Source organism: Rattus norvegicus, chromosome 10 (assembly GCF_036323735.1).
Source record: "Rattus norvegicus strain BN/NHsdMcwi chromosome 10, GRCr8, whole genome shotgun sequence".
Taxonomy (NCBI): domain Eukaryota; kingdom Metazoa; phylum Chordata; class Mammalia; order Rodentia; family Muridae; genus Rattus; species Rattus norvegicus.
This window is the reverse complement of record NC_086028.1, coordinates 20,606,148-20,627,986: the sequence shown is the minus strand read 5'-3', so window position 1 is coordinate 20,627,986 and position 21,839 is coordinate 20,606,148. Positions and strand designations below refer to the sequence as shown.

At 47.7% G+C, this 21,839-nt stretch overlaps 1 protein-coding gene across 1 annotated transcript in view; it reads right to left on the bottom strand.

Moving 5' to 3' along the window:
* Positions 1-21,839, bottom strand: part of Slit3 (slit guidance ligand 3) — a 584,776-nt gene that overhangs the window by 32,718 nt on the left and 530,219 nt on the right. The window contains 4 exon segments of the mRNA NM_031321.1: positions 2,267-2,364; positions 8,229-8,353; positions 11,256-11,419; positions 13,078-13,149. Of these exon segments, the coding sequence (NP_112611.1) occupies positions 2,267-2,364; positions 8,229-8,353; positions 11,256-11,419; positions 13,078-13,149 (459 nt within the window).

Genomic DNA, 21,839 nt, shown 5'->3' with positions numbered 1-21,839 from the left:
TCCAGACAAAAAGGGGTCATGAGTGGAAATAATTTGAGAACCCGGAGCAGGGCGACTCCAGGAGCAGTGAGTTAGCAGGGAGGCTTTGCTCAGAATTTAAGGTCTCATCTTCCTTTTATGTACTCCTGAATGGTTAGCCCTGTGGCTTCTTATGTGTATGTGCATGCATGTGTGTGTATGTATCCTATGTATGTATGTATACATGTATGTGTATGTATGTATATATGTATGTATCTATGCATGCATGTACGTGTGTATATATGTATGTATGCATGTATGTATGTATGTACCTATTTATCATGTATCTAATTCATTTATTGGTTTGTCTGTTTTACAGTTTTTGCAGAAATGCTCTGTGGCCCAGTTACATCTTCAGCCTTGGCCTCTGCTCATTTGGTCAGCAGGCAAATGCAGCAGGATACAGGAGCACCTGAGTGGAGAAGGCAGGTGATGCTTCTGGAATTCTGACACTTTAGAGGTGATGTGCACTGGGCTGCGGACCCAAAAAGGGTAGGCTGAAGTACTCCTCCTCTGGGCCCCAAAGGTGACCTTTGGAAGTGGAGTTGATGCAGCTATGATGGTGCACTGAAGTCATGTGAGGGCAGATCCCTGATTCAACATGGCGTCCTCATAAGACCTTTCAACCTTCCTAATGCCGTGACCCTTTAACACATTCCCCCAGGTGGTAGTGACCCTCAACCATAGAATTCATAACTGTACTTTCATACTACTTCATAACTGTAATTTTGTTACTGTTATGAACTGAAATATAAACATCCAATATGCAGGGTATCTGATAAGTGACCTCTGCGAAAGGGTCAGTTGACTCCATCGGGGTCATGACCCCCCCACCCCCCAGGCTGAGAACCACTGTTGTTAGGCCAGTGATGGGGAGATAAGACATGGCCCTGCTGTTCTGTGATGGTGCAGCATGGAGCTAGGCTGGGTGTTTGGGGAGCCCTAGGAACTGACTCAGGATTGAAGAGGACGCTTTTTTCCCCCAAGCCCCCTACTGTATCTCTGCTTGCTGTAGAGTCGAGATACAGCAGAAGGTGGTTCTTCCCGGGAGCACACACAGACATGTCACCCCCTACATATTTCATAGTTAAGGTTTCCAGTTCACACGAAAACCATCCAAGACAGAGGGTGAAGCAGCACCCTGACACACAGTCACCGTCAGGGAGGCTCTGCTTCCCGTCTCAGGCTTGAGTTGGGCAGAACGCATTTTTAGCCTTGGGAGTACAGTTCCTGGCTGGCTGTTCTCGATGAATGGGAGAAGCGGGTGGCTTGGCTGACTGCAGCCTGGAACGGGGACAGTGCCTGTGGTCCTCTTTTTAGGAGCCCTGGTTGGTTGGAGCTGGCTTGGTAGGGGAATGCATGGGCCAGCTGGGTTCCCTGGAGAGTTCGTCTCCAGACCACACAGCAGCCCCTCGCTGGAGGGCTTTTGACAAGTTAATTACATGCGGTTTGAGCTTTGACATCGCCCAGAGCCTGTCTGGCACCAGGGTCTCATCTTTATTGTGAGGGGCTCCTGCCCACCCGATGTGGAAGCCAGCCCCCTTCCAGCGATCCTGCTTCTGCTGGGGTTGCAGCTGGGGAAACTGCACACCTGAATGCTGCTGGGAGACAGATGGGCCAGGGGTATCTTACCGCTTCGTAAGAAAGGACTAGAGGTATGATTAGAAGAGCCAGGATAGGGGTTGGGGATTTAGCTCAGTGGTAGAGCGCTTGCCTAGCAAGCGCAAGGCCCTGGGTTCGGTCCCCAGCTCCGAAAAAAAGAAAAAAAAAGGAGGAAAAAAAAAAAAAAAAGAAGAGCCAGGATATGTGGCCATTAGCCCGTGGTCTCGGTTTCCTCTCTTCTCAATGCAGATAGGACCTCCCCTCCCCCAATACCGGCGTGAGGAGGTTTAGGAGAGATGGTGTAAGAGTTGCTCCCACCTGGCATGCAGTAGCCACTGTTATTATTTGTGACACAGAAAGCAGTGGTGGGATCGCCAGGTGGGTGGGTCTCTTAGCCAACATCCCATCCTCTCACTTTAGACAGCATCCGCAGCCTCCCATGGAGACGTGGCTCTGAGAGAGTGGAGGCCTTTGGATTCCAATCCCTGTACCAATACTTTGTGACTCTGGGGACAGAGTTTATCTTTGATGCCCCCGTTCCCTCTGTATTGGGCAGGGATAATACTCCCCACACTGACATCATTCCCATAAGGAGTCTGACCCAGAAGCTCTCTAAGAAGAGGGAAGATCAGGGCTGAGCTCTTACCTGAACCCATCTCTGTGGCTCTCACTGAGGTGACAGGTGCCTCCGTGCTGACAGGGGTTCTGGACGCAGGTGTTGATGGGCACGGTGCAGTCCTTGCCCTGAGGATCAGATGAGGGAGAAGTGTCTGTTAAGTGAGGCTTTTGGTGGCTGCTGTGACCCAGGAGACCCCGGGGACTTCCCAGTATCCTCTGGGATGGAGCGGAGATGGACACAAGTGCAAGACAAAGGGAGTCATTGCCTGGTCTCTCACTCCTCACGAGAAGGGGAGGTCGTGTTGAGAGGGCAGAGTTCAGGCTCCTTTATGACCAGTTCCCTAGTTCACAGGCTTCTCTGTCCTAAGCTGCAGGGCATGGGTATGGGCTGGGAGTCCAGGTGAGTTTTCGATTCCCGCTCCCCCTCTTCTTGGCAGATAACGGGCACAAGCCTTTACCCTCTGACAGAGTTGCTATGAGAATTACTCGGGAGGTTTCACAGAAGGAAGCATTGTGCGTTATATAACACACTTGGCACACAGTAGGCGTTCTGTAAAAGCTAGCAGACAGTCTTGCCATTTCTGTTACTGAGGTTTAAATATCATCCATGCCACGAGCAGGGAGAGCTAAGGTATAGCCCATAGACCTGCGTTCTATAAAGGGACATTTCCCCCCACCCCTCACTGCCTCCTCGACTGGTTGGTTTGTAGTACAGCTTTGGTGTCTGCATTTGTTCTGAAGTTCCAAAGGAGAGTCCAAGGCCAGGGCAGACTAAGAACTGCAACAGTTTGGAGTTAGGAGTAGAGTTCCATTGTACCAGGTTCCTCTTCAGGGTAGGTATGAGCTGAGAAGGAGTCAGTGAATGGCAGGTGGGGATGATTACGCCAGGGAGAAGGAACAAGGACAAAGGTTCTGAGTGGGCGACCCCAAGGCTCAGACTGTAGACACTAACCCTAACTTCCCAGGGAGCTTCTCGCCCCCATGGCTCCTGTTTCTCTCCTGGGACACAAACCCTATAACTTGGGACATGGGTCCTGTACTCTCTTGGAACATGCAAGCCATAGGACTTTAGTAGCACCAGGCCTGGGGCGGTATCTGCTGTATAGAATTTTGAGCCATGGGTTCAGTGACTTGAGTACATGCCAGGCCAGAGTGATCATGGGAGCCTTCCCACTGCCACCACCACCTGCTCACCATCTGTCTGAGAAGAGCCTGTCCCGACTTCTGTTGCTGCCAGTGTCTACGACTGGGACAGTGTCTATGCATGGGACTGGGGGGTTCCTGGCTGTGTGCTTACTGCCAGTTGAGCCCGAGGCATTAGGCCAAGAGAGCCTCCACTGTGGGCCCAGATGTATCCTCCTACTCTCTTGCCTGCTGGAGCCTCTGGCCCCTCTCCAGGAGCTGGAAGGCAGAGTCCCTGCCTGTCTGGCTCTTTATGTGAGTCCATGCCCTGTGCAGAGGTTTCTGAGAGGGGAGAGTGAGAGGAAATGTGTGCTTTGAGGAGCTATCTGGCTTTCCCCCCAAGCCACAGTGACTCAGGGCCCGCTTTCTGAAAGTCACCGTCTGGAATGGAAAGGGTAATAGGAATTCTCACTCACGGTATTGAGCACGTTTTCCACCCCAGGCTTCAAGCTAAGCGTTTCATATTCATGATCACATATAATGTTCCCAAGAACACTGTGAGATTGGTACAATCATCATCACGCCCCCTTTAAACAGATAGGGAAGGCAGACTTGGAAAAGGAGGAAAGAGGCCTGAGACTTCATAGCAGTTAGGGGAACAGGCGGCCAACAGATGAGCCTAGACAGCTGAGTACAAATTCGGCACCAGGCACCTATGCTGGACCATTTGGTCCGTCCGTTCCTCTAAAAACCTAGGCTCTGGAGGGGAGTGGATTGGCGCTGAGTATAGGCAGGCTGCTACATGCCGTAAGGAAACAACTGGTTCTCGTTGACTTTGTTTTTAAGTTCCGTGAAGTGGGAGTGAGGTGGAGTATGCTTAATCCAGGAATCCAAAGTACAGCAACACAATTGGGTGCTGACAGATCACCAGAAGTGGAAAATTCCACCCCAAGTGGAAAATTCTACCCTCAACTTCAGGTCATGATCAAAATGAGGGTATAGTAAAATTACCTAAAATGACAGGCTATGTGTAATATATGAAACAGGCTAATTTCATTATTAGATTTAGGTTCTATTTTCTGAATATCTTTGTGTGTGTGTGTGTGTGTGTGTGTGTGTGTGTGTGTACATGTGTGTGCATGTGTGTATGTGTACGTGTGTGTACATGTGTGTGTGTGTGTACGTGTGTGTGTGTACAGTATATGCCACAGTGTGAATGTGGAGGTTAGTGGATAGGATAACTTTGTGGAGTTTGTCCTTTTCTTCCTCCTTTACAATGTTTGGCCCTATGTGTTTGAATGCTTGGCTCACAGGAGTGGCACTCTTAGGAGGGTGTGACCTTATTGAAATAGGTGCAACCTTGTTGGAGGAAGTGTGTCACTGTGTGGACTTTGAGGCTTCCGATGCTCAGGTTCTGTCCAGCGAGGAAGATACTCTCTTCCTAGTTGCCTGCAGAGGACAGTTTCCTCCTGGCTACCTTTGGATCGAGATGTAGAAATCTTGGCTCCTCAAGCACCATGCCTGCCTGGGTGCTCCCATGTTTCCCGCCATGATGATAATGGACTGAACCTCTGAAACGGTAAGCCAGCCCTAAATAAATGCTGTCCTTTGTAAAAGTTGCCTTGGTCACAATGTCTCTTAGTAGCAATGGGTTCTAGATATCCAACTCATGTCACTAGGCTTGAGCAGTAAGTGCCCACTGAGCTAACTCAATGGACCGTCTCTTACTGGGACCTGAGTCTTGACCACTTGTCTAGGCTGGTTGGTCAACAAGCTCTCCTCATACGCCTGCTTCCAATGCCCAGTTCTGAGATGATAAGTTAGCATCATGATGCTTGGCTTTTTCATGGGTTCTGAGACCCACACCTCAGGTCCCCCAGCCCCAAGATATTTTAGTATGCATATGTCTAAGATCCAGAGACACCTGAAATCCGAGTGGCTTCTGGTCTCGAGCACTTCATATAAGGATGCTCAATCTCCATCTGCCCTGAGGGGGAATGAACTACCCTTGTAAATCACATTGCCTGCAAGATACCCCCCAGGTGATGCAGCCCTGTAAAGGAAGCGGCAGTGATGACCATGACTGGCCTAAGGCAGGGCTGAGTATGCTAGAAAGTTCAGGGATGCATGCATGGGAGATGGTGGTACTACAGAGATAATTATGAGAACAGAGTAAGAGAACCTCAGAAAGGACACAGTGGGACCACCGCCTCCAACCCTGCCTATAATCTGGCCTGTCTACTCTCATGGTCTTGCAGAGTGCCGCTTCCTTGGCCTGGGCAGACTCTCCACCCCACACCCACGTGGTGTGGTACGTAGGATCTCTTTTAGACCTTTAGGCAGAGCACAGAAATCTAGGAGGCATTTCCACTCCTTGAGAATATAGTAATTGGGACTGGAGATGAAGATCTCTGTCACTTATGTGTCCTTGAAAAGCAGTCGCCATTTCCAATGTGTGCCTAATTAGCCCAATTCAATTATCTTCTGCTGCATTTTGTTCAAATCTACGGGAACTGGGATGTTCCTTGGTCCTCTTCCCTCTGTTCTCTGTCCCACCCCATGTCCCCTCTCTGACAGAATCTAGGCTTTGAGCAGCTCCCTCATTGGAATCTCTGTGTCAGATGAGGCAGGGGAACCACTCAGGAACCTTGTAAAAGTGTGGCCCTTGGACTAGTAGCCCTGAAAGCCCTTGGGAGCTTGTTAAATGTATACCGTCTCAGGCCTGACCCCAGCTCTCACAAATCAGAACCTACATCTTAATAAGATTCCTAGGCACAGGCAGGCATGGGAAGTATTACTCAGAGCCACCGAACATGTGTGCATGAAGCCCAGTGGCAGGGAAAGAATCAGACATATTTTACTTTCCTAAATCCCAGAATAGTGGCAAGATTGTTAGCCACGTGGCATATTTACTGAGCCTGGCACCGAGGTAGATGAAGTGCACGTGATGTGTTTTTAGACTTGTTACAGCTCGGCGAGAGAGCGAGAGAGCGAGAGAGCGAGAGAGCGAGAGAGCGAGAGAGCGAGAGAGAGAGAGAGAGAGAGAGAGAGAGAGAGAGAGTTTCCTCTTACAGGTGGAAGGGTGAGCTGTAGGGAGAGTCCTTCACTAGGGAAGACCAGGATTTCTGTCTTTAGCTTCTGTGCTTTGTGAGTGGTGGACTGTGGGTAAGCACTTGTATTTACAAATCTCAGTTGACCTTTCAAGTGAGGAGAAGGATGAGGATAATGTCTTGGGGATGACTAAGCACGCTGTGTGAGATAATACACTCCCAATTACTTCATTCAGGCCTTGCATAAGACCAACAGCAATGGCTGTGCACCCTTAGAAATCTCCAGTTTCCCAAGGCAGCATAGCAACGTGGATGAAAATCCTTGACACTTGTGAACCGAGTCCCAAAAGAAAGCAGCAGTACCATAGGCTAATCTCTCGCTCCACTTATGAGGGGCAGGGCAGCTTGCAAGAGGGAAGGCAAAGATAGGACTGTGTCAGCTTATCAAGTGCTTCCCATACAGTGGGTCCTTTCCTAGCCATACTGCACACGTGACTGGTTATACATCTATTCCTTCCAACCTGTGGGATGCATCCTGGCATCCGGATGAGAAGCCTGAGGCGAAGTCACTGGTCATTGACCTACACCTCGCACATGGCAAGGCTGCAGTCTACACATGGCTTCTCTGTAATTCCAGAGCCTGGGACTCCTTCCCCTCCACTGAACGCATACGCACAGGGTTCAGTGGATTCGTGCCTGAATTATCTCACTCTCAGTCTCTGTGCTTGGGCTCTAGGCTACATTTAAGGTTTTGGGGACAGATGGTTTTAAAAGGAATCCTTGGGCTTTCTTGCTCCAGGCCGATAGGTGGCACTCTGACACCGTCTGCTAGCAGCCAGACAGTAGCTGAGAAAGCCACCAGGTAGCTGTTCCCTAGAAACTGCACTCTGAAGCTTGTTCCAGGCACAGTCCCGTGAAGATGGATGAGGATGCTGTGTTCCTGTCACTCAGCCTGTGCAGATGGTGCACAAGATGGGCTACGGGATACCCTGGACTCTTGGCTTGTCCAGCGCATCCAGACCCTATGGAAGAGCATTGAGTCGCACCTTTGCTGATCCCAGTGAGGCACTGAAAGAGGGGTCAGCTATTCAGGAACCTCTTCAGGGTAAAGGACATTGGCCTTGGGACTGTATGGGCTTGAGTTTTAATCCCAAATCTATGGAAGCTCGGTTTGCATGCTTATAAAATAGGCCTTGTTCATAGGTTTGCTGGGAGAACGAGTGAACCTGACGCCAAGCAGAGAGCATGACACGTAGTCTACACATATTAGTAGGGGCACAATCTAACTTCTGGACTGTGCTGGGGGAAAAGATTGTCTTGGAAGTAGCCTGGGTTTCTGGTACAATGGATGAGAGAACTGGTAGTCTCCACCTTTTTGTTGAGTTTGCCAACTATGTGGGTGGCCTCAGAAGCCCCAGACCATTGAGTCTTTGAGTCCCTAATCCCTGTATTCTCTGAAAAGGCAGTCAGGATACTGGGTTCAAGGGATGCCTTTTCTCAGAGGGCATTTTTTTTTAATTACCTGGGTTGCAATCTCTGTGTGACTCACAGCAAAACAAAACAACCCACACAGGTAGCATTTCCTTCTCATCTCAGAGTATCCCAGCCAAGATGGCTGTCTGGTGGGCAGCCTTAGACAATTTGGAGGAGACTAGAGATGTGGTTGGCGAATGTCCCTTGGCGGGGGTGGGTCACAGTGAATTGTAGCGTCATCCCGGCTACTCTACAGAGCTTCAGCTAGCTGCATGGGGCCTCTCCCTGCAGCCAGGACAAAAGAAGAATCTGGACATGAGTGGTGGGCAGGGCCTCCTGCCTTACCTTGTAGCTGTAAGGGCAGGTACAGCGGTACTGCTCCACCGGATCCTGGCTGCAAGTGCTGTTGTTCTTGCATGGGCTAGAGAGGCAGGCGTTGCACTTGGCCACGATGTTAATGTCCACTGGCCCTGAGTAACAAAACCAGAGAGTGGGTGGCAGCCCTCTGAGTAGGCTAACTCCCGTCCCTTCCCCTCTGCTCTGGCTCCCTCCCATCTCTGGCTCTCTTGAAGGCGTACATCCACCTGGAGAGAGTCCCATTAATTCAATGACTGTCCAGTGAGTAAGAATCTCAGCGGGACATTATACAGAAGCACTTCTGCAGTCAAATCAATTACTGTAATTAGCCTGATCCGATTTGGGTGCTAATCTGCAAACAATGCACCATAATTAGAACCCTCCTGCGTATCTTCTGTTCCAGGACGTTCTCAGCACAGCCTCTGTTTCGACCTTCTCCTTCTTTGCCCCTGCCAAGCCATTTTCCCATAGAACAGCCAAGGACGGATGCCAAGGCACACATGGAGAGTCCTTTCTTCACGACCTTAGTGGTGATGGTGTCACACAGAAAGATGCTGATGGGAGCTCTTTGCCTTTGTCACCCAGGGAAGTTTTAACTGTGTCTTGTTTTTCGTTTGGTAAGGGCTGGAAGGAGGTCATGGTCCCCATGAATCTTTGCATAAGGGGACTATGCCTACTGCTGTAGATAGCTTTGAGCATGAGTCATGGATCTATCTATCTATCTATCTATCTATCTATCTATCTATCTATCTATCATCTATCTATCTATCTATCTATCTATCTATCTATCTATCTATCTATGCTCTGTTTAATATCATAACTTTTAACTATCCTTGAGCTAACAGTCCTCAATCTGGAGATGAGTCAAGAGTCACTCTGAGTGACCATTTGTAGGCAGATGAACAGAATGGCTCCAGAGAGCTCTGAAACCAATAGGTCCAATTTGGGCTCACAGCAGAATGAGAGGAACCACCTGCACATGCTTGCCTCTGACTGAGGGCTTCCTGGGGCACAGAGATTTCTCTTGACACACAAGGACAAGTCAGAACCAGCCTAAATCCCACGCCTAGAGTGGTAACTCAAACAGAGATCGTCGGACCCAGAACCAATGTTATTTTTCAAGAACTGGGGACCCATCCCAACTTTACACATTAGGCAGTTCTACCCAGTTACAAGAACTGCCCCTGAGTAGTGATTTTTAAAGCTCTGCAGGTGACTCCTGTCAAGATTGAGCACCACTATTCCAGGGCTATTCGAGTCCCTCTAGTATCAGATCAGATGTCTCAGAAACAGGAAGTAGGAAGTTAAAATTAGCTTTAAATCAATGGAATGTTTTCTGCTTTCAGCAGCCACACGGGACACTGTGCAGTTTTAAAGGGGAAATAAAAACCGAACATTGAGATTCTCAGAGATGAGAAAAGGGCATTAACAGACGAACACTCAATGCAGATGCAAGATAGGTTCTGAAATTAAATTCAGTATGCGTCAAAATTAAGGGCAGATAAAATAGATACTCTTGACTATAGAGTAAGACAAAGGAACCTGGTTCTCTAAGAAAAGGATGCTCAGGGGGGCACTAATGGGAGCCCACGTCCATTATCACCCACTTTGGAAATCGAGTCTGCAAACTGAAGACAACATATTTCCAGCCCATCATTTTGAGTCTCTGACTCTTATCTAAGGATACAATGTTAAACAGAGAAACACCTTCATGCATTTGCCATGAGAGGAAAAATGGAAACACTGTGAAGATTTTTCAACCAAGAAATAGTTGAGTAGGCTGTGGTAGAACACAGTAGCACTGTGAGGGTCAGAAGCCCATGTTCTAGTGTTAGGAAGAGTCCGGGTCCTATTGCTGTGTACTTATGAATTAGTTTGGGATACAGATGTGGCTCAGTGGGAGATGCTTGTCAAGATGAGCAAGGCTCTGGGTTTGACCCTCCACATCACCAACTGGGGAGAGTTCATTCCACCTCTTTAAGGCTTAGCTGCTCTATATATTTACCGTGAGGGTGTTATAGATATCTACCCATAAAAATGTTGGAGAGTTAATCTGACCCAGAAAAAAATTGAATAATATGTTAATATGTTAAGTAAAACGATGAATAAAAACTTGTTAAGTTAGGCCCTGCCATGTGAAAACTCAGGAGTGGATTGTTATAATGAGTCAATAAAAGTCACATGTACTAGGACAAGATGACTCAGTGGGTGAAGGCACTTGCCACAAAGCCTGAGGACCTGAGTTCAGTCTCTGGGTCCACATGGTGAAAGGACATAACCAGTTCTCACAAGTGATCTTCTGACCTTCATGTGTACACTGTACTGGGTATGTGTTTGCATGTGTATACACACACACACACACCACATACATACACAACACCCAACACATACATATACAACACACACACACACACAACACCCAACACCCACACACCCCCACACACAACACCCAACACACACACACCCACACACACACCACATACATACATAACACACACACACCACCCAACACATACATACACAACACAAACACACACAACACCCAACACACACACACATACGAGAGAGAGAGAAACAAATAAGTGTAAAAATTATTAAAAATCACATACACAAGAATCTCGAGGCAGTGCAATGGGAATGATAATATTACTGGGTAAGGAAGGTTAGAGATGCTCTCAGCTACAGACAATGTATGGAGAAGGAGCCAGCGAATAATCAGCCTCTATATCCATGGATCTCTCACAAGCAGATCCCACATCTCAGCCAAATACAGACCATAAATACCTGAAACAAAACTGTACCCATACTAATCATGTACTGGGTCATTAGTCCCTAAACAACACAATGTAACAACTTTGTATACATCATTTATAATGTGTTATAAGTAGAGATAATATATATATTTATACATTAGTATATCTGTGTTATATGCATGAGATAAGCTGTGTTTTTACAAGCCACATGTGCTCAGCAGATCCTGTGAGGGCAGAGATGTGGTGGGCAGACAACACCTACCTTTGCACTGGAACCTGTGGGTGGGGGTGGTGAGCAGGAGTCTGTCTGCCATGGACTCGGGGCTACTGCATCTGGCAATGCCAGGCTCCTTGTACCCAGCCTTTATCCACTCTGATAACCAACGCAGACTGCAGTCACAGTGGAGAGGGTTGGTTCCCAGGGCCCTGGAAGGCAGAAGAGGAAGTTAGGCCTGGCCCACAGGCTGCCCCTCTGTGGCTTTCTGAAAACTCAAGGTTTGAAAACTAAATGAGGGGACTCTGGTGTGCAGGCTAAAAGACATCTCCACTAAGGGGAGAAAAAAAAATCAAAGTTCCCAGAGTCTATTTCCAATTCAGTAGATGTTCCATCCCCACCTAAGTGACTTCCCACTCTGAGGCTTTCTTCTCACTGCTCTGGAAAGTTCTGTCCTTAACTCTCCTCCAGGCCTTGGCCACCTTCTCATGTGGCTCTCAAGCAAAGGGTCTGTTAGATTTGTTCTTCAAAGCTTCCAAAGATCCAGATTCAGGAAGCAGCTTCCAGTCAATGAGGCTGAAGATTTGGGGGTGAGATAGAGCTTACCCCCAAATTTCTCCAAAGTGATTGGGAAGAAAACAGTACAATTCATTTTTTAAAAAAAGTCCTATTCTCTACCATTTCTACGTTTGATTTATGGAATGCATACATGTCGATACTGTAGCCTATGCACACAACATGAACATAACTAAACTCTCTACAGGGGAGGACTACAGTCTTACCGTCTTACCAACTGAGCTAGGTACCCAGAAACACTACCCGAGAGTACTAGCTAGGGAAAGAGGGCTGGCTGGGAGTCAGGGGACTGAGCGCTACTCCATAGTCTCATTGGCTTGATGGGTAGCTTTTAGGTAGTCACCCATCATTTAGGGTCTCAATTTCCTTGAGTAGAATAAGGAAGGGATGCAGCGTGGTTGAGAATACGCCCACTGGAGTCAAGGAAAACATGGAGGGGCTGGCTTCCTGCTGGCTGTGCAGCCTCAGGCAAAATTCTTTAACTTCCTAAGTCTGAATTTCATCCTATATATGAAGGAATAAAGCGCCTTAACGCCTTAACGCCGTAAAAAAATATAGAAGATAATTCATCAAAAGTGTTTAGGGTATAGTAGGGGTTTGAACTGTTTGGCGGGATAGAAGCCTTTGAAGTCTTCTGAAATAAAACCTTGTGTACGGTTTGAATACAGTATCTCAAAATGAGCCCCCTTTCATTTTCCTGAATCTCAGGTTTCCTATTTGCACACCCAACCAACTGTGGGCCAGAAGTAATTTTTAAAAGTTTCATTAATTATTTAATATTAATTATTTATTATGTATTATTATATTATATTATTATGTATATTAATTTATTATATATCTATGTATATGTATACATATATACATAGATAGATACATGCATACATATATACATATATTTATCAGTCTGTTTTCCACTGAACTCTAATAAAAATCTCAAAAATAAAATGAAAAAAAAAGTTTCATATGTAATGGATACATTAAACCCATTTTTTGGTGGCCCTTATTCTACACTCAGTATAGTATAACCATTATTTACAAAGCATTTACAATTGCCCCAGGTGTCTTAAGTAGCCCAGAGACTATTTGAGCCCACAGGAGAATTGTACGCATGCGCCTCCTCACTGTACGTAAGTGACTTGGCATTTGTGGGTAACTGGGGCTCCTGGAGCCAGTCCCCTGTGCCTATGGAGGGCCAAATGCCTAACACGAGGACAGAATATACACGGAGTGATGACTGACACCTTTATCACGCTCTGTTTTGAGCCAATGCCCCTTAAGAAAGGGGGCCACTTACAGGTGGGAGAGGGACGTCAGATCATTGAAGGAGCCTTCAGGAACACTGGAAATGTCATTGCCATGGAGGGTTCTGAGGAAGAAGGCACAGGTTAGAAAGTGACCCCAGGGAGCCCACCATTCTCACCCGGCCCACCTGTGGTTCCCAGAGCCCCACAGCTCGTGATGTCAGTTGCCACCGTCGCTGCCATTCCTGAGGGGGGCACCGGCATTGCTCCGTCTAGAGCAGCAGCAGGGCGGAGGGGTTGAGGGGCTTGGCAGGGAAGAGGATGGGTCTCCCAACTCTGTGACCCTGGGGGAGGTTCGGGGGCTAAGCTGCTTTTCTGGGCCTCAGTTTCCACACCTGAAAATCCGAGAGCCACATTTACCTAATGGAACCATCAGAGGTCCAGAGACGATGTTCTGTGCTTGATCAGCTGTGGCTAATGCTCTCTGTTCTGTATTCCGATAGTGGCTAATCCATCTGCTGTGGTGCCAGGTCATTTGCTTTCAGACTCTGACTCTGCCAATTACCAGAGGACGGCCTTGGGGAAAATGGCTTATTATCTCTTGAGCCTTAGTTTTCTGAATTGTCCAATGAGAATGACCAGCAGTCGGATTGTCTTGTACATGTTTTAGACTATGCAGAAAAGAGTCAAGGATTTTTCTAAGTGCTAACTGGTGGATGGCAGGAAAAACGGGGGGGGGGGGAGGGGCGGGGATATGGGAGAGAAGAAGATGGTGGGAAGATCAACCCAAACTAAAGATGTATGAAAAAGTCATACGGTCACCTCACATTTACTTACTTTCAAAAATTAGACTGAAGGGAGGTAGCACATGTGGGAGGTACTAACTGGCTCCTAGAAGCCACAGGTTACTAAGTGAAAGTCCTAGTGTTTGGGGGCCCCAAACACCCTAAACAACACAGGTATCTGCCCATCAGAATTAGGCGAGAAGCCTTTATTGTTCGAGACACCGTGTGCTCTGGGCTCAGAGCATACAGAAGAGAAAATGGAACTGAGCTGGAAGCTCCCTCCCCAGTGGTTAGCTCTCATGGTGTCATTCGCTCCTATTTTGGCTGCTATCAGGGAGACAACTGTTGACTTTATGCTTTAGAGAACTGACTGGCCAGGCATCCTGTGCCCACAGGCGAAATAGCAAGTCAGTTGGGGGTTGGGGGAGAGTTGACCAGGCTCTACTTAGAACTGAGGTTTGATCCTCACTGGAATTCAAGTCTGGTAATATAAATCTGGCCAAAACCCCACGCAGGAGAGGTCATGGAGAAACCCACTACTGTGGTGTGTTTTGTTTGTTTGTTTGTTGTTTGTAAGTGGACATGACAGATCCATTCAAGTGCCTTCTAGATAACCATGCTTATAGTTTAGTGTCACTGCTGCAACTGGCCAGAGAAACTTCTTTTTGTACTGCCTGGTGGTAACTGTCGAGACACGACTACCAGGGTGCTGAGCGTAAGTGGCCATTGAGTGCTCGGACGCAAATGGACATCCATATAACCCCTTCTATGGCTTGGGGAAATCTGTGAGAGGGTAGAAAATTCCTAAGAACTGCAGGAAGGTGGGGGAGGTGGTTAACTTCTGGACAGGATCTGGCTGACACATTCTTGGCTTCAAAGCACCTATGATTTCTTGTATAAGATCTGAACAAGACTGACTGGACCCGTCAACTTTCTGTCTAGATGGGCAGGGTGGGGATGGGGGCTCCATCCCTCCTTGAGGATTTATATGCCATTAAGAGTTAGGAAGGGCTCTCGAGACTCCATCCCTCCATGATGATCTGGTTTCTGGGAGAGGGAGAAACATTTTCTACAATGGCAGAGCACTCGCGCTCCTGTTTAAAACAAAAACAAAAACTCCTCAGCTTTAGGGGCTGTAGAGATGGTTCAGTAGTTAGGAGCACTGATTGTTCTTCCAGAGAAACTAGGTTTGATTCCCAGCTCACTACTGTCCATAACTCACACGTGTGGCACACAGACATATAGGCAGGCAAGACACCAATACACATAAAATAAAAAAAATAAAAATCTAGAAGTATTTAAAAAACCCCTCACATCTATGCTCCTTTCAATAACTCCAAGGAACTACTTTGTTCCTGTCAGTAACGAGTCATTGTATCACACGAACAACTAAAGTGACATGGAATTAGAGGTTGGTGGGGGAAGAGGGAGGTGACCAGTGAGAGTGGTAAGCAGACAAGAAAATGGGGACATGTTATGGACATGCTTGGAAATGTCACAACGGAACCCAGTGCTATGTGTGGATAGTATATGCTAATAAGGGAGTAAAAACTTCACTTTTCTGAGTCCGATCTATATCTGGGTCCAGGGTGGGACCTGAGATTCCAAAGGTTACAGTTCATGAGGAAAGGGCTAGGGGTTTCTCCTATTGCTTTCCGTAAGGGCCCAATCTCCCTTCTCCTGTAGAATACCCAGGGCCTTGTACATGCAGAACTGCACGCTAGACCAGATGTTCTCAGACCCCCTAGGCAATTGCTAAAAATGTTTACATTATGACTCACAACAGTAGCAAAAATTACAGTTATGAAGTAGCAAAGAAAATAATTATATGGTTGGGGGAGGGGGTCACCATAACCTGGGAGCTGTATTAAAGGGTTGCAGTGTTAGGAAGGTTGAGAGCCAATGATCTAGAATTCTCCTTCCTCCTTAGACAGTCCTCTACTGTCACCCCCATGCCAGCCCATTCTTGGTGTGATTTGTCAGGTGCTAGCTGTCCTTTACTTGCGGGGGGCGGGGGGGGGGACTGGGACAGCTGGGAAGAGTGGTCCTCCAGGCAGTGCTCACCACATCTCTTCCCAGTGTGCTTAGCAGAATCATTCTCCCTGCTTCCCACTGGCCTCAGCCTGCTATTGACTCGGATGCCTTCACTGTTGCCTGCTGTTTGGCATATCCATGGTAGATCAGTTCTGAACGAGGCGGCCTACCCCAGGGTCATGAAGCTCTACTAGAGAAACATGGAGGAACCCAACAGAGCTTTGACTGTGATATCTTTGAGTCCTGCTCCCAGTTGTTATGAGCTGAGATGCTGAGGTTTCCAGAACTGCAGACCAATGGGCTATGCTTGACAAGGACAACTGAGACGCAGTCCGCTTATGCTGCAGGCTCTTGGTCCTGGATTGGGCCCCAAGGAAGGACTTGAGGATGTAAATCACCACCCTCGATGATGGCAGAGAAGTGGGTGCACGTGCCTTCTCGGGTGCCTCTCTTCTCCTGTACACCTCCCTCCCTGGAAGTGAACTTGACTTGAGGCTCTCTGCTCTTCCAATGCCCTTAGTAAAGGGCCAGGGGCCTGTCCTCCCTCATTCTAGGGCAATGATTCTCAATCTGTGGGTCAAGACACCTTGGGGTATCAACCGACCCTTTAACAGGGGTGGCAGATCAGATATCTTGCATATCAGTTATTTACATTATGATTCATAGCAATTATGCAAAGTTACAGTTACGAAGTCGCAATGAAATTATTTTATGGTTGGGGGTCCCCGCAACATGAGGAACTGTATTAAAGGGTCTCAGCGTTAGCAATATGAAAACCACTGCTCTAGGGTGTGCTAAAGGGACAACTAGGAACTGTCAGATGCAGATGATGGAATCATTAGAGCAGCATGGAAATTACCTGCCCCTTGTTACTAACCATGGTCCAGGTGCTCATAGTTTGCAAAGAGATGGCAGAAACTATCTGAATTCTTGCTGGGTCTGGTCCCCAACACACTCTCTCTCTCTCTCTCTCTCTCTCTCTCTCTCTCTCTCTCTCTCTCTCTCTCTCTCTCTCTCTCTCCTTCCCTCCCTCCCTCCCCTCTGAGACAGGGTTTGTATTCCTGGCTGTCCTGGGACTTGCTTTGTAGACCAGGCTAGCCTAAAACTCAGGTATCTCTCTGCCTCATAGACTGATGTATGTCTTCCACGTATTGTGCTTTGTCATGCTGGCATGACTTGCTCCCATCCCTGGTCCAATGTCTCTTGCTCCCCTTTCTCTCCCGAAGCACAGAAGGGTCTGTCCCTGGAGTTCCCATGAGAACGGGAGGCCCAAATCCATCAGAGAGACCCACAGTCATCACCGAGCTTCTCAGGAACATTTTGCCATGCAGGAAGATTACACTCCTCCCACAGAGGAGACTGAAACCCAACATTACACCCAACGTCTAACAGCAACTTTGGTTCAGATCACTGTCTGACGTCTGGGCTCACTGTGTCTCCAACAGCATTTGTTACCCCCCTGAGATTGTCATAGTACCCTACTGCCTACGCAGCTGCCCCTCTCCATTGAAGAGGTATAGGCTTCAGCCATCCGGCCTCATGCATCCTGTATACATACATGTACACATCCAAGTCTCTCAACACCTTCTCTCCATTATCGTTCCAGTACAGGGACACTCACACCTTCAGAGGGACAGAGGGCTAATGAGAGACAGACACCCCTAAGGCCCCCTCTGGAACTCAGAAGTGAGGGGAGGCTTCATTTTGCTGACTGCAAAGCCACTAGAACGAAACCTCCCTACTTTGCACGATGTTCTGCAGGTCAGAACGAGGAGTGGTAAGCAAACCACGCCTGTGAGGGAAACCCATCTGTGAGAGAGGGCTGAGGGGCAAGGGTCTCTGTCTCCAGTGTGTTGTCTGCTCTTAGTCACGGAGCCTCTGCCTACCCTGAGCTCATTTGTTTGAGGGATGTATACTTTTTAAGTGTCTAAGGTGCGTTGAGCTGACCTCCTCTCCACTGGTCAGGAAGGGCCCCATTATATATAGCACTACTTATTATCTGATAAGCCAGATGTGAGGGCAGAGAGGGTTCAACACTTATAAAGATCCAGATGCTGTAGGACCCAGTGCATGGCCACAACTACCCTGCTTCGTTCTTGGATTTATTTTTGAGGGCAGTCCTCTCAAGGCATTGCTCATACAAAGTAGAAGCCTGTAATTATATTTTTCCACCGAGTTTAAGGCAGTAGTGAGCCACACACCTCCATTTCTGAGCCGGAGGCAAGACAGAGTGCACCATATATTTCTATCAGTTCCCCCCTTCCTTCCGACTCCTCCCAGATCTTTCCACTTCAGCTTGCTCTCCCTACCTCCTCACAATCCCCCCAAATCACAACCTTTTAATTCTTGTTGAAGCTTCTCTGGGTAAGGGTGGAAACACTTCAGGTAATAACCAACAATGCCCCATTCTGCAAGTAGAGAAGGAGAGGCCTGAGAATAAAGACAGGTAAAACAGAGGCTGGGAGGGAGGTAGGAAGGCCGCAGGTCAGGAACCCTGAGACATGAGTTCTGGCTTTGGTTCTGTGCATCCTCGTGGTGACTCGGCCATACTCTTGCTTCTAACATGAAATCTGCCCCGCAGCCACACTTGTTAGTTCCTGTGAACCTCCAAACACACTTGTCCTTTCAAAAAAAGTCTTCAGTCCAGAAGGGGGCTGGAGGCCCTAGAGCTGCAGTTATTGGCCGCGGTGGGCTGCTTGACGTGCGTGCTGAGAACAGAGCCCCAGTCCTGTGGAAGAGCAGCAAACGCTCTCACCCAGAGTCAACTCTCCAGCCTCCAAGCTTTTCCTTGATTTTAAGGTCACTGTCACCCTCTGGGATGTTCTTCAGTCTGTCCTCTCCTTAGGTGAGGCTCACTGGCTTCTTCATCTCAGCCTCGGAAACGTAAGTGAAGGACTGACTTGGCGAGCAGAAAGTACTGGGTTCAAATCCCCACTGTATTATCTTAGGCAAAGCCACTTATGGCCTCAGTTTACTTGTAAGTGCAATGGGGATAAATAGAGGCATGTTCTTCATAGGGGGAAAACTATGATCATAATACAAAAGTCCTCATTCCTTGGGCAGTGCATAGTGAAGGCTTAACAAACAAACACCACCGGTGACATTCCAGACAGGGCTGTCCTTCCTCAGAGTCACGAGAAAGGCAGGTGTCACCCGGGTTGCAAATGGTTGTCAGCTTGTCAGCCTCCCCTCTTCAGAGGTCAGCAATTGTGTCTCACTTACTGCCTGCACCCAGCTCCCAGGGCGTCACTGTGGCTTGTTCACTGAAGGCGTTAGAAAGTGAACAGGCAACTACATGTCTCTCTCTCCATCTCTGAGGGGACCGGTTTAGAGAGGAACATCTCTAAGGCCTTCTCTTTGTTGGGAAGTTCCTGCTGAATTTCTGTCTTTACATTTGGCTTAGTTTTCAAGAAGTGAGCCCATGCCACGGACTGGAGGCCCCCAGGACCACCTTTCAGCCCACCACCAGCATTTGCTAATGGCCAAGGCTGTCAGAGGTAGGCTGGCTCTCTGGTGAGGCAGTGAAACCCCTCTTGGTAAGGTCACCAAACCAAGAGCATCTGGAGCCTTTCATGGGGACATCATAAGAGGGCTTCAGGCTGTCTTTAGCTCCTCATGGGTATCAACAGTGTAGTTTTATTTCAAGGATAAGAAGCTAAGGATCTGAAGGGTGACGAACGATACCCCAGTCTTTCCTTCAGTACACACTGAGGCAGCCCTCCCTGTCCTAACTGATTCCAGGTGCCCCCGTGTGGGGTTAGGGAGTGACATTTAAGACCACACACACACAAGGCATGTGACTCTGTGTGGGGCAAAGATCTCTAAGAGTGCAAAGATCCCCAAAGAAGGACAAAATGCCCACAAGAATGTTCTTGCTAGCTCTTTTACATCGTAAGTGAAGTGGAGAAAGCATTTTTGTACTTGGGCTCCTGACCGACCCTGTCTTGGTTTCTGACATGTATTCAGCTGCACTCACCAATACACGCACGCACGCACGCATCACCTCCAGGTCTCTTATTGTTTTTCCACAGCCTTGCTGAGTTTTATCTATGGCTAAACTTTCATGCTTGTCCTCCTCTTTTGTGCCAAACAGCATCATTTATGGTACTCTCATTCTTTTTGAAGATTTCACCATCATAATAAAATCCTTCAGAAACTCGAGGAGAATATACCAACACTTAACTGTCATTACAGCTAATGCAATTCCGGATTGAAAACAAACTTACCTGGGGCCAGGGAGGAGGCTCACTGGGCAAGGCACTTGCGTATAAAAGTGGGTAGGTACCTGAGTCCAGATACCCAGAACCCACTTAGAGCCAGCCGTAGCACATATCTGTCATCCCTTCTCTCTTATAGCAGGATGGGATACAGAGACAAGAGAATCCCTGGAAGCTCAAGGGCCTGTGAGCAAGCCATCAACAAGAGGATAATCTACCTCATGTGGAGAACCAGTACCCAAGGTGTCCTCTGACCTCCACATGCATGCTGCAGCATATATGCACCCAGAGTTATACACACGAATCAATACAATGCTTAAAAGAACAAACAGAAGCCCTACCTTTTGCTCCACTCCCAGATTGTTACTATGTAGCAGTCTCCATCCCTGCCTACCTTTGCCTACTTGTTACGGAGCTGATGGAGCTGATGGTATTGGAAACCTTGTTCTCTTTAGTCTCTGTTCATCGGTGTCAATGTTTACAAGATATAATTAAGTTTCCTTTCCCACACAATGGCTAAATAGTCAGCCCTTTCCCACACTGCGCCTAGTTTTCAACTTTATCTCTTTTAATAACTGCACTTCATTGACTGGCTGGGTCATAATCTCTTTACATGTCTCCCCATTGGTGTCCCGGTAGGTAATATTTAAAATTTAGGTTAAAAATAACAATGCAACAAAGAGCCAGATTTATAGAACCTTTCCCTCATCTTGGGTTTTTCTGTAGCGTAAATTCCTACATGTGCAATTACGAGGAGAAAGGATACAAATATCATAAAAATGTAGCCCATAAATGTTGTTATTTTTCCTGAATTGGTCCTTATGCAGAAAATGGTGGCTCCCCACTGAGGTGTTTGGTTGGAGTGAAAGAAAGGCTCTAAGATTGGTTTTATCCCCAAGACCAACTGATTCTAGAATGATCATACTAAAAAGCCTTCTGACTATTAACTCAAGAAGCAAGCTCCCTCTCACTGAATGTAGGTGTGTATTCCTATGATCCTGTGATGGCGGTAGGACACACAGGGAGGGAGCCCCTGGCAGGCTGTAAACACCCCTGGGAAACAGATGGACAGGGAAAACCTATTTCTTTCTTTCAGATTCTTTGAATTATTCCCATCAGAGTGACTCCCAGTCTTGAACCCATGCACAGAGATTCAATTAAAACTGGCAGTTCTGTTTCCTGCCATCTAACTTATCCCTAGAAGCATCAGATTGAAACGGATGGCAGATTGGGAGCTGGGATGGACAGGGGCCAGCAGGCAGCGTAAGGGGGAGCTGGTCTGGCTTTGGGCTGGCTGGATGAGACCTATTCACCACTGTATTCATTTGGAAACAAGGAAATGGTTTCGCTGATGTTTCCATTCCCAAAGTCCCCGGAGAAAGTGGATAACAGGTAAGTGACAGTAACAGATTGCACACTGTCAGCTCAGGCACTTCTTTGCCCCCGGAGAATTGATTTTTAATAACAGCGCGGATGACATGTGGCGGGAGCTGTCGCTGACATGGGTGTTTTGCAGGTCTTAATAAATCACATCATCCCAGAGCCTCTGGAGTTGGACCAGGTTGCTGGGTGCTGTTTGTTGATAGCACTGAGGCAAGAGGCTGGACTCAGCCACCTCATGACTAGTAGATTTGGCTAGTTACTTCTTCACCCAGGTCTCAGTTTCCCTATCTCTAAAATGGGCATCATCCTCTCAAGCTCACGGTACTCTTGCAGGAGAAGGAATGGCCAGGCCTCACCCTCTCAAATATGGGGTTGCTCTTATGCTCTTAATGACAG